This window comes from Tachyglossus aculeatus, chromosome 18, assembly GCF_015852505.1.
Source record: "Tachyglossus aculeatus isolate mTacAcu1 chromosome 18, mTacAcu1.pri, whole genome shotgun sequence".
In the NCBI taxonomy this organism is placed as follows: Eukaryota; Metazoa; Chordata; class Mammalia; order Monotremata; family Tachyglossidae; genus Tachyglossus; species Tachyglossus aculeatus.
This window is the reverse complement of record NC_052083.1, coordinates 27,035,861-27,048,037: the sequence shown is the minus strand read 5'-3', so window position 1 is coordinate 27,048,037 and position 12,177 is coordinate 27,035,861. Positions and strand designations below refer to the sequence as shown.

The 12,177-nt window shown below is 41.6% G+C and overlaps 1 protein-coding gene and 1 non-coding gene across 2 annotated transcripts in view; both read left to right on the top strand.

The window, feature by feature from the left end:
- CFAP47 (cilia and flagella associated protein 47) overlaps nt 1-5,947 on the top strand; it is a 271,714-nt gene extending 265,767 nt beyond the window's left edge. Inside the window, exon 64 of the mRNA XM_038760124.1 lies at nt 5,675-5,947. Coding sequence (XP_038616052.1) covers nt 5,675-5,887 — 213 coding nt within the window. The 3' untranslated portion in view covers nt 5,888-5,947. The remainder of the gene's footprint in view (nt 1-5,674) is intronic.
- On the top strand, nt 4,693-4,830 carry LOC119940519. The gene has a single exon (XR_005454992.1). It is a non-coding gene; the product is annotated as a small nucleolar RNA SNORA7 (small nucleolar RNA).
- Nucleotides 5,948-12,177: the final 6,230 nt, after the last annotated feature.

The following is a 12,177-nucleotide window of genomic DNA, read 5'->3' as shown; positions in this document are numbered from 1 at the left end:
CGACTCCTACACCCAATCTCTATCCACTAGGCGACGCTTCTCCTATTTGTCTGTCCCTACTCCTCTTTCCCCTCATATTCTTAGATTTTTCAACTTCTTGTGGACAGGGTCCATGTATTTCTTTCCCAGTGCCCAGTACAGAGCATTGTGCATAGTAAATGCTCAAAAAACACTGACTACCACTGCTTCTAAAATTGGTTGGGCTCTGATGCATGAAAGGAAAAAAAAAGCTGTAAAAACCATTCTGGACCCAGCCACTTTTCTAGATTGCATGTTGAGAGTGTTCCAGAACTGGCACTGTGCTAACAAATGTGCTCTAGAACTACACACGGACAAACGTGGGAAAAAGATTTTAGAATTGCCTGGCCGTGTCAATACACGGCCATACTTCAGGCTGACAGATGGAAGAACTAGCATTAAGCTTGAAAGAAATGGAGCCTTCCCCCTCTAGGCTGCAAACTCATGGGCAGGGAATGTGTCTGTTTATTGTTGTATTGTACCTTCCCAAATGCTTAGTACAGTGCTCTGCACAAAGTAAACTCTTCATAAATGCCACTGAATGAATGAATGAAAGGCCATGCCCAGTCTCTGCCAGGGAAGTCTTTTTTTTAATCAATCAATGAATAAATATCAAGTACTTCCTGGTTGCAGAGTGCTCTACTAAGCACTTGGGAGAGTACAATAAAACCGAGTTGCTTATCTAAGTCCAGCACTTAATCAAAAGTTCTTGCTGACACAGAAGACTATCGTTGAATTGGACTACCTCAGAGTGTACTTACCCAATGGAAAGAGAAGTAGAGAATTGAATTAAGGAGGTCAGCATGTCCTTTGGGAAGCTTCCAAACAGAGTGTAGTGCCAACTCAGATTCAAGTTCAAGCCAAACTTAGGGCTGCAAGATAAGGATTCATCAGATACAGCCCATCTAGATTTTGGAGCAATTACAACAGTGCTGTTACGAGCCGTTATTGGAGTTGAAATGAAATGATAGCTCAGGATCACAAACTATCAAGTCTCAGAACACAGTCACGCAATTGACAGTGACGCGTGCTTGCAAAATGTCTACGGTTCTCTGCACATGTTTACCCAGAGTGAAGCTGTATGGTAAATTCAAGTGGACAGATTTTAAGAAGGATGATAATAATAATGATAATTGTGGTATTTGTTAAGCGCTTACTACGTACCAAGCACTGTACTGAGAACTGGTGTGAATTTGAGCAAATCGGTTTGTACACAGTCCCTGTCCCATGTGGAGCTCACAGTCTGAATCCCCATTTTCCAGATGAGGTAACTGAGGCACAGAGAAGTGAAGTGACATGTCCAAAGTCACACAGCCAACATGTGGCAGAGCCAGAATTAAAAACCTTAAACTTGTGGACTCCCGGGCCTGTGCTTTATCCATTGTGCCATGCTGCTTCTCTGATAAATGCCTTATTGGTTCGGTAAACATCGTGAGGCAGATATAAGTAGTTGGGAGGCAAAGGGGTCATGTATTTGGTAACCTGGAATGATTTGCTTCTTCTTAAACGCTACAAATTGACTAAATAGGTTAGGACAGAGTCTAAAATGGCCCCAGACATCGTAACTATCAAGCGGCAACAAAAAGATTAGCATTTCCACATGAACATCATGGAAAGAACCCCTGATAGCCCTACTGTATTCTATCACAGCTGCACTATGAGTCATGTCATTTTCAAACTTGAAATCATTTTAATGCTAAATTTAGGGAGACAAGGAATGAAGTGATTTTTGACACCTTTGGTATGATTATTACAGGATGTTTTTGATATGTGTGATTCTCAATTTAATCGCAGTTGAGAAAGATTTCCTAATGCATTTTCAGTCCAGCCAACAAGAATGTGAATCTGCACAGATAAGTGCTGTGCTGAGACGTGGGATTTCATTTCCATTAGTTTATATACGTACATAGTAACTAGAAGTTTGTATCTGATAAGCATCACTTTATGCATCTGCCCCTGTATTTCACTTTTGCAGAGCATTTAAATTACTCAGGCTTAGCTAGACGAGGCACTAAACCCCCCTCCCCCCGACAATAAAGGCACTTCTAGGGAGCAAAGAGAAAGAAACCTCTGTTTCCCTTTTCCTTCTCTCTCCTTTTTCTCTTGTGGTTGTGCTTATGCCCCATCAGCTTCTGGGACTGAAAGCGCTTCTACTGTGGAGCATTGCTTGATGGGCAGAAACAGCTTTCAGGCATAATTTCCAAGGCTGACTCAGTGCTATTTTCTACTAGTAGGGTACCTGGAACATAATAAGTATTTTACAAATACCACTAAAAAACAAGAAAAAGAAAAAATGAAAAAGAACTCAGTAAGGTAATGGAGGTTTTCCCTATGTAAAGCCAAAGACAAGCCTCTGTAGCTTTCTGCAAGCCCTTTCTGAATATCAATAGTACTGGTAAAGCAGTGGTATTTTTTTGAGCACCTACTGAAAACACCTGTAAGTTCGCTGTGGGCAGGAAACAGGTCTACCAACTGTGTTGCATTTTTCGTTTCCTAGCTGCTTAGTATTCTGCACCCAAATACCATTGATTTTTTTTAATGGTATTTGTTAAGTGCTTGCTATGTGCCAGGAACAGTACTAAGGTCTAGGGTAGTTGCAAGTTATTCAGGTTGGACACAGTCCCTGTCCCACATGGGGCACATGGTCTTAATCCTATCCTCATCCTATCCCGTCTGGACTACTGCATCAGCCTTCTCTCTGATCTCCCATCCTTGTATCTCTCCCCACTTCAATCCATACTTCATGCTGCTGCCCGGATTGTCTTTGTCCAGAAATGCTCTGGTCATGTTACTCCCCTCCTCAAAAATCTCCAGTGGCTACCAATCAATCTGCGCATCAGGCAGAAACTCCTCACCCTCGGCTTCAAGGCTCTCCATCACCTCGCCCCCCTCCTAACCTCACCTCCCTTCTCTCCTTCTACAGCCCACACCCGCACCCTCCGCTCCTCTGCCGCTAATCTCCTCACCGTGCCTCGTTCTCGCCTGTCCCACCATCGAACCCCAGTCCACGTCATCCCCCGGGCCTGGAATACCCTCCCTCTGCCCATCCACCAAGCTAGCTCTCTTCCTCCCTTCAAGGCCCTACTGAGAGCTCACCTCCTCCAGGAGGCCTTCCCAGACTGAGCCCCTTCCTTCCTCTCCCCCTCGTCCCCCTCTATCCATCCCCCCCCATCTTACCTCCTTCCCTTCCCCACAGCACCTGTATATATGTATATATGTTTGTACATATTTATTACTCTATTTATTTATTTTACTTGTACATATCTATTCTATTTATTTATTTTGTTAGTATGTTTGGTTTTGTTCTCTGTCTCCCCCCTTCTAGACTGTGAGCCCACTGTTGGGTAGGGACTGTCTCTATATGTTGCCAACTTGTACTTCCAAAGTGCTTAGTACAGTGCTCTGCACACAGTAAGCGCTCAATAAATACGATTGATTGATTGATTGATTGATTAATCCCCATTTTACAGATGGGGGAACAGAGGCACAGAGAAGTGAAGTGACTTGACCAAGGCCACACAGCAGACAAGTGGCTGAGCCGGGATTAGTACACAGGTCCTTCTGAATACCAGGCCTGTGCTCTATCCACTAGGCCACGCTGCTTCTCTTGATTGGTTACGAAGCAGGTGCCTTAGAAAGTACAACAAATTCAGGGATGTTGTACTTTCTAAGGCATGTGCTTGGTAACCAATGTCCTTATTGTCCTTAGATAAATTTAGTCATTCATTTTATTATTCATGCCATTAAAAGGCCTTATTCATGCATGCCCATGTTCTAATCTTCCCATGATGCGCCAGGGCTTGGCACTGATGAGCAGGAGTTTTGGGGTGGGGGCCGTCCCTCCCCAGGCCCTGCTGGGAGATAGTCGATCCAACATCCATGCAGAGCATAAATTTTATCTGTCTGTCCCACTCCCTGATAAAAGGAAAAGAACATAGATCTTATTTATGTTCCATTCTCACAAACACTTTGTTCTGACAGTTCTTGGCATTCAGAAAGTGCTCAATAAATACACCACACGATTGACCGAATGAATGGATCCTGGAGGAATTCTGCCCACCCTTTCTGTCAGATTTTCAAAGCCCTGAAAAAATCCCTGAGCAGATATAACTAAAGATGCTGTTGACTTGGAGACGTATAAATGGATGAGTTAAGTGCCTCTCATTCAGAGAAATTGTTGTCCAGCTGGGTTCTAATCCAAGCTCCTCCACTTGTCTGCTGTGTGACCTTGGGCAAGTCATTTCACTTTTCTGTGCCTCTGTTACCTCAACTGTAAAATGGGGTTAAGACTGGGAGCCCTCTGTGGGACAAGGACTGTGTCCAAACTGATTATCTTGTACCTACACCAACACTTAGAACAGTGCTTCACACTTTATTCATTCATTCAATCAGTTGTATTTATTGAATGCTTACTGTGTGCGAAGCACTTTGCTAAGCACTTGGGAGAGTGCAATGAAACAATAAACAGACACATTCTCTGCCCGTGAAGAGCTTACAGTCTAGAAGGGAGCTTATTGTCTACAAAGCATTTAACAAATACCACAATTATTATTACCACTATTATTATCATCATGAATTTCAACTCCAGCCTTCTGCAAAGACTTGTAATCATACTACAAGTCTCATTTATTTAAAATTGTAATCTTATGCTTTAAATTACATTAATAAAATTTGATCCTCTCAGGATCGCACCTGGAGAGTTTCCAGTACTCAACCAATCTTGGCTATAGGAGGGAGAGTCAAGCAGAGGCCTACCCATTCCATTCCTAGCTTGGATAGTGGCTAGTGAGTGGAAGGCAATCTGTTACAAGTCAAAATGCCCCCGTGCTGGGTAGCAGGAGCATGGGAGGGGAGTCGAGGGTGGAGACACAACTTGACTGCGTGGAAGAATGCAATGGTAAACCACTTTCAGATTTTTACCAAGAAAACTCTGGATCCACTACCAGAATGATTGCAGATGGAGGTGGGGCATTCTAGGAGAGCTGTGTCCATGGAGTAGCTACGGGTCAGAGATGACGCAAAAGCATAAAACAAGACAAATTCATTCATTCAATTGTACTTATTGAGCGCTTACTGTGTGCAGGGCACTGTAATAAGCACTTGGGTGAATAGTAATTTAGTGGCAGGGGAGGCAGCTTAGCCTAGTGGATAGAGCACGGGCCTGGGAATCAGGAGGATCTGGGTTCTAATCCCTGCTCCACCACTTATCTGCTGTGTGACCTTGGGCAGGTCACTTCACTTTTCTGTGCCTCTGTTACCTCAACTGTAAAATCAATCAATCAATCAATCAATCGTATTTATTGAGCGCTTACTGTGTGCAGAGCACTGTACTAAGCGCTTGGGAAGTACAAGTTGGCAACATATAGAGAAAGTCCCTACCCAACAGTGGGCTCACAGTTTAAAAGAGGGTGAAGACCGTGAGCTCCATGTGGGACAAGGGACTGTGTCCCATTTGATAACTTGTATCTACTGCAGAGCTTAGAACAGTGCCTGGCACAGAGTAAGCGCTTAACAAATACTATAATCATTACTATTATTATCGCTCCTGCTGTGGAGAGGGGAAAATGGCTTTCTAATTTACCCATCGGGTTAAACTTGGGGACTTGCCATAGTCCATTAGACTCGAGATAAGACCTCTCGTCTCTTCCATTTTCAGACGGCAACGACCCAATGGATGTATGAAATCAATGGACTGCCTCCACACAGCGAGCCTCCTGGCAATGTAAAAGCTAGGGTCGTCTCCACCAACAGCAGCGGCAGACCCTCAGCTGGACGCCAACGCAACTTTCTCCGTGAAAACGTCAATTTGATAACCACCGGCGTATCCTCACCCATCAAAGGTGCCCCTTTGGTCCTGAGAACCAAATAAGGATCAGTTCCAACACGTCTCCTCTGTTCCTTTTCACTAAAAAAAATGGATATTCATGAATAAAACTATCCTCTGAAAATAATTTGAGGTCGATTTTTTTTAAAGTGATTTGGTATAGTTTCTATTGAAAATGAAAATGATGCCAAGGAAATGTCTCTCTCATGCCTATATTAATTTCAAACCATATCGTCTCCACTGAAATGGCTGATGATTGTTTGGACGTTTCATTCATTCAGTCAGTCGTATTTATTGAGCGCTTACTGTGTGCAAAGCACTACACTAAGTGTTTGGAAGAGTACGATATAACAATAAACAGACACATTCCAAAATACCACATTGCCGAGACCATATTTGAAGGATTCTCACTTGTAAAAATTCATTTTTGTCGGTCAATCACAGTTGTCCATCAGTCAGATTTATTGAGCACTTACTGGGTCATAGCACTGTACTAAGTGTTTGGAAAAATACAAACAATAAAACAGACACATTCCGTGCCCACAACAAGCTTATATTCTAGAGGCATTTTTATGGTCTTATGTCATTTTTGTACGTGAAGGCATGTGAATGACGTTTATTTGGAGAAATGTTCAGAAAGTCTCTGCAAGTAAAGAAGTAGTTTGCTCCTCCAGTGTATTAAGTGCAGGGTGTTTTGCTAAGTGTTCAATCAATCACTCTTTGCTGTTGTGTCGAGATGAAGATTGATTTCTGAGCCTATTCATGTTTAAGCCTTTATAAAAACACTCAAATCCCTTAATAAAGCTAAATTGCTTTCTACAGTACTTGCTTAGAGACATAATTGCTTTTAGATTTGGGTGCATATTTTAATATTTAAATAACTTTAAACCACCGGGTCTGGTATCAGCTGAGTATCTGAAAGCCTGGAATAACTGGATAGCCTGGATGAGATTCACTCATTCGATCGTATTTATTGAGCGCTTACTGTGTGCCAAGCACCGTACTAAGCACTTGGAAGAGTACAATATAACAATAAACAGACATATTCCCTGCCCACAACGAGCTCACACAGAATAATAAATCAATCAATTGGGTTTCTTGAGTGCAGAGCATTGTACTAAATGCTTGGGAGAATAGAACAGCTATTAGGTAATAATAATTATGATATTTGTTAAGCCCTTACTATATGCCAGGATCTGTACTAAGCACTTGGGTGGATACAGGCAAATTGGGTTGGACATAGTCCCTGTCCCGTGTGCGGTTTCACAGTCTCAATCCCCATTTGACAGATGAGCAAACTGAGGCACAGGTCAGCCCTCTAGATCTTGGGCAGATCACCTCATTTCTCTGTGCCTCAGTTTCCTCATCTGCTAAAATGGGGATTCAATACCTGTTCTCCCTCTTACTTAGACAGTGATCTCCAGGTGGGACCTGTGATACAGTATCTACCTCAGCACTTAATGCAGTGCTTGGCACATAGTAAGCACTTAGCAAATACCACAGTTAGTAATTTTTTTTATTAGACTCTGCCTTCTCTTGTGGGCAGGGAATGTGTCTACCCTCTGTTACACTGCACTCTCCCAAGCACTTAGTACAGTGATTTGCACACAGGAAGTGCTCAATAAATATCGTTGATTGAGGGACTGAGTTTGCTATTTTGCTACATCCCAAAGAGTGGTGCTAGCTTGTCTTCAAATTTGTCATTCATTCAATCATATTTATTGAGTGCTTACTGTGGACAGAGCACTGTACTAAGCTCCTGGGAGAGTACACTTTAACAATAAAAAGACATATTTAGTGCCAGATTACCAGGAGCTAGGACATAATAGTTCCTGCTTTGATCTTTACCAAAAAGGTACTGAGGATTATTTATCGGCAAGGAAGTCTATCCGGAAAGGCCAAATTGTTACCTGATGTTTTCATTTATATTTAAAACTGAAAATTTTAACTGTATCTCCTCATTAATTCTTTGGTTTTGTGAAGAACAACCCATTTTTACACATGTGTTTCTTGTGGAGAGTGAGTTATTGAAATTAATTTTGGATAGCCTCTTCTGTAAATGTGGAAGAGTTTCACAAAATTTGAGTCCTCTATCAAGAAAACCAATGCCAGCAATAAGGCTAAAAATTGCTTGTGATTCTTGGCGATCCATTTCAAGCACTGTTCTAAGCCCTGGGGTAGATACAGTGTAATCGGTTCAGACACAGTCTCAGTCCCACATAGGGCTCACGGTCTTAATCTCCCTTTATACAGATGAGGTAATGGAGGCACAGAGAAGTTAAGCAACTTGCCTAAGGTCACATAGCGAACACGCAACAGAACCAGGATTAGAACCCACGTACTCTGACTTCCAGGCCTGGGCTCTTGCTGCTATACCACACTGCTCCTCATGACCGCAGTGCTTCTCATGACTGTGCCAATAAGTTAAAAAATTTACTCCTGCCTGGAAAAATATGAATTATCGACTCAGAATCACCAGCAAATTTTAAGTGATTCCATAAGAATGTTGGATACATTCAAAGTCATAAGTAGGGAAACAGTGTGGCATAGTGGAAAGAGCACAAACCTATAGCCAGAGGCCCTGGGTTCTAATCCTGACTTCACCACTTACCTGTTGTGTGACCTTGGACACGTCATATAACTTCTCTATGCCTTAGTTTCCTCGATTGTAAAATGGGGATTCAATACCTGTTTGCTCTACTTCTGAGATTGCAAACACCATGGGGGACAGGGACTGGGACGGAACTAATTAACTTGAATGCACTGCAGCGCTTAGAACAATGTTTGACACATAGAAAGCTCTTAAATACCTTAATAATAATAATTAGTGACACCTTTACCAATCAATCCAATTTACTGAGCTCTTACTGTGTGCAGAACCCTGAACTGAGCACTTGGGAGATGAAATAAAACAGAGTTGATAGATACATTCCCTGCCTAGAGTGAGTTAACAGTCTAGTGGGGGAAGCAGAAATTAATATAAATAAATAAATAATGGATAATAATAATAATAATGATGGCATTTATTAAGCGCTTACTATGTGCAAAGCACTGTTCTAAGTGCTGGATATGTAAGTGCTGTGGGGCTGATGGAGGGCTGAATAAAGTGTGCAAATCCAAGTACGCCAGCACTTCACTTTGGGGAGAATGTATTAAAAGTAGAAGTCTCTGTACCTGCCCTGAAGGAGGGTACAATTTAATGGTGTTTACAATTTATATTTCAATAGTTCAATGCCCAACTATGAGACCTAGTTCAAAGTTAACAGTCTGTCATGGCTCACTCAATCCTGTTGACAGAGTTAAACTAGAGCTGGCTGCTTTTCCTAAACTTACTGGCATGAACTCGGCATAATCTGTTCCACTCCAGGGGTGGAAACAGGAATTCTGCAGTGTGGTTCCACCTGTTAATTGATTATCATCCCAGCCGGGGCAGGAGGACTGAGTTTTTGGCTAGGAACCAGGTAGGACCCTGAGTGTGTGTAGAAATGTGGCTTCTTCTACCTCTTCAACCACCTCTCGTTGAGGGCAGGGAATGTGACTGTCTGTTCTACTGGACTCCTCCGAACACTTAGTACCGTGCTCTGCGCACAGTAAATACGATTGACTGACTGACTTAATCAATCAATTAATCAATCAATCGTATTTACTGAGCGCTTACTGTGTGCAGAGCACTGTACTAAGCGCTTGGGAAGTACAAGCTGGCAACATACAGAGACAGTCCCTACCCAACAGTGGGCTCACAGTCTAGAAGGGGGGGACAGAGAACAAAACCAAACATACTAACAAAATGAAATAGATAGGTACAAGTAAAATAAATAAATAAATAGAGTAATAAATTTGTACAAACATATATACAGGTGCTGTGGGCAAGGGAAGGAGGTGAGATGCGGGAGATGGAGAGGAGGACGAGGGGGAGAGGAAGGGATACTTAGACAAGTATCCCAGTGTAAGTGGGGGATGATGTCTCACATGATTATCTTGTAAACTACCATGGTACTTAATACAGTGCTTGGCACTTAGCAACTGTTTAATAAACACCACAGTTATTATACTACTATAAAACCCTCCCATAAGGCTCCCTCTTGCCACATTAAAACTGTAAGCTTGTTGTTGGCAGGGAACATGTCTACCAACTCCATTATACTGTACTCTCCAAGGGCTTAGTAGAGTGCTCTGCACATAATAAGTACTCAATAAATACAGTAGGTCAACTGATAAAACTGGAAAAAGTGCCTTGTCTATAGAGTTTTGTGAACTCCTCTGATAGCCCTCCAAATGAAATAATTAGCAACTCCTGTTCTGTGCCCCCACAGAACTGCAGACTAATCTTTTATACAATCAGTCAATCAATGGTACTTATTGAGCACTTATTGAGGGCAGAGCACTGTACTAAGTGCTTGGAGAATACAATATAATGCTTAGGCACATGGGAGAGTATAATCCAACAGAATTGGTAAACACCTTCCCTGCCCACAATGAGATTAAAGTCTAGAGGGAGAGACAGATATTGATATAAATAAATTATTTAAAGGTATGAACATAAGTGTACAACCCAGGGTATGTAAGTTCTAATACTTACAAATTACTTATTTATATTAATATCTGTCTCCCCCTCTAGACTGTAAACTCCTTATGGGCATGGAACCTGTGCACTAACTCTGCTGCATTGCACTCTCTCAAGCGCTTATTACAGTGTTCTGCATATAGTAGGTGCTCAACAAATACTACTGATAGCCAAACCTGTCTATTTCTCCTTTTAAGAATTAAGCCATCCTTGAATGTAATTATTCCTTGAACAAAACATTCCCAAAGATCTTCATCTAGTGGGCTTCCCTGACCTCCTCTGGTCTTGAAAAAATAATACAATTTTATTTTTAGTTTCATAATCATAATTTCCATAGGGTAGCTGAAATGACTTTCTTGAACTATGTAATTGGAATATTTTTCCTGTCCTTGTCAAAGGCCTGAGATTTTGAAGTGGACCAGAGAATTAATTTGTGCTTAAAGCTACTGGGGATCACTGCCGAGGCAAAAGGTTGCAGAGGGCTACAAACTATATAAGTGCTGATTTTTAGAAGTATTTTAAGTAAAAATAAGACCCAAATCAGCATGTTTATTAAAAAAAAACCTATTGCATAGATTGACTCATTCTAGCTGTCTGCAGTTTTTTTTTTTCCAGTGAGAACTGGGAATAAGAGTTTGACATTTTTGTGACATTAACCCTGGATAGTTGTGTATATCTGGGACCGAGTCTAGAAGTTCTCTCAAGCGCTATGCACTTTTCACATTTTCAATTCACAGCAGGAATATGAAATCATTCACGTTCTCGCTTCTTCTTAAATAAGAAAGACAGATGCATTCCACCCATTTCTCAATAGCAGAGCCATCAAGAATAATATTACTCTTGTGAGCAAAAAGGCCTAGGATCCAGGGGTAGTGCGGACGATTTATGGGAAAACAGTAGAAACTTGCCAAACTCAGATCCAGCTAATTACCCAGGATAAAAAGAGGTCTGAATCCTAGTGTTAAATAAATGAACTGTGTTAACCAAGCACTTACTCTGCTTTAAGAACTTGGGAGAATGCAATAGAGTTGGTAATAATAATGAATAATAATAATGGTAATAGTAGTAGTGGTATTAGTTAAGCACTTACTAAGTGCTTAAGCATTAAACTAAGCACTGAGGTAGATACAAGATAATCAGGTCCCTTATGGGACTCTCTGTCCATTCATTTAATCATTTATTGAGCACTTACTGTGTGCGGAGCACTGTACTAAGTGCTTGGGAGAGTACAGTACAACCATGAACAGATATATTCCCTGCCCACAATGAGCTTTCGGTCTGAGTAAGAGGAAGCAAAGTTATTGAATTCCCATTTTGCAGATGAGAAAATTGAAACACAGAGAAATTAAGTGACTCACCCAAGGTCACTTACCTGGAATTAGAACCCAGGCCTAAGCTCTTCCCACTAGTCCACGCTGCTTCTCTGTAGACATGATCCCTGTCCTCTGGAACTTATTGATATTGGAAGGAATCCACTGGAATAAAACTTGGGAAAAGAGGTGGGTCAGGTGGGATATAAGACACTTGCTCTCCCTACATGACCTTGTTGAGGGAAAAGAACTGCCCGATTTGATTACCTCATATTTACTCCAGGGCATAGTACAGTTCTTTGTTACCTAGTAAGCCCTTGGTACTATGATTAATTATTATTATTATTATTCTGGGTGAAAGATTTTCTTCCAGAAAATTTTGATGCCTATTTGGAGCATGATTGTTGGAGTCAAACAACTTCTATTGGGCGAACTTGGTAGGACTCCCATCATCTCAGTCG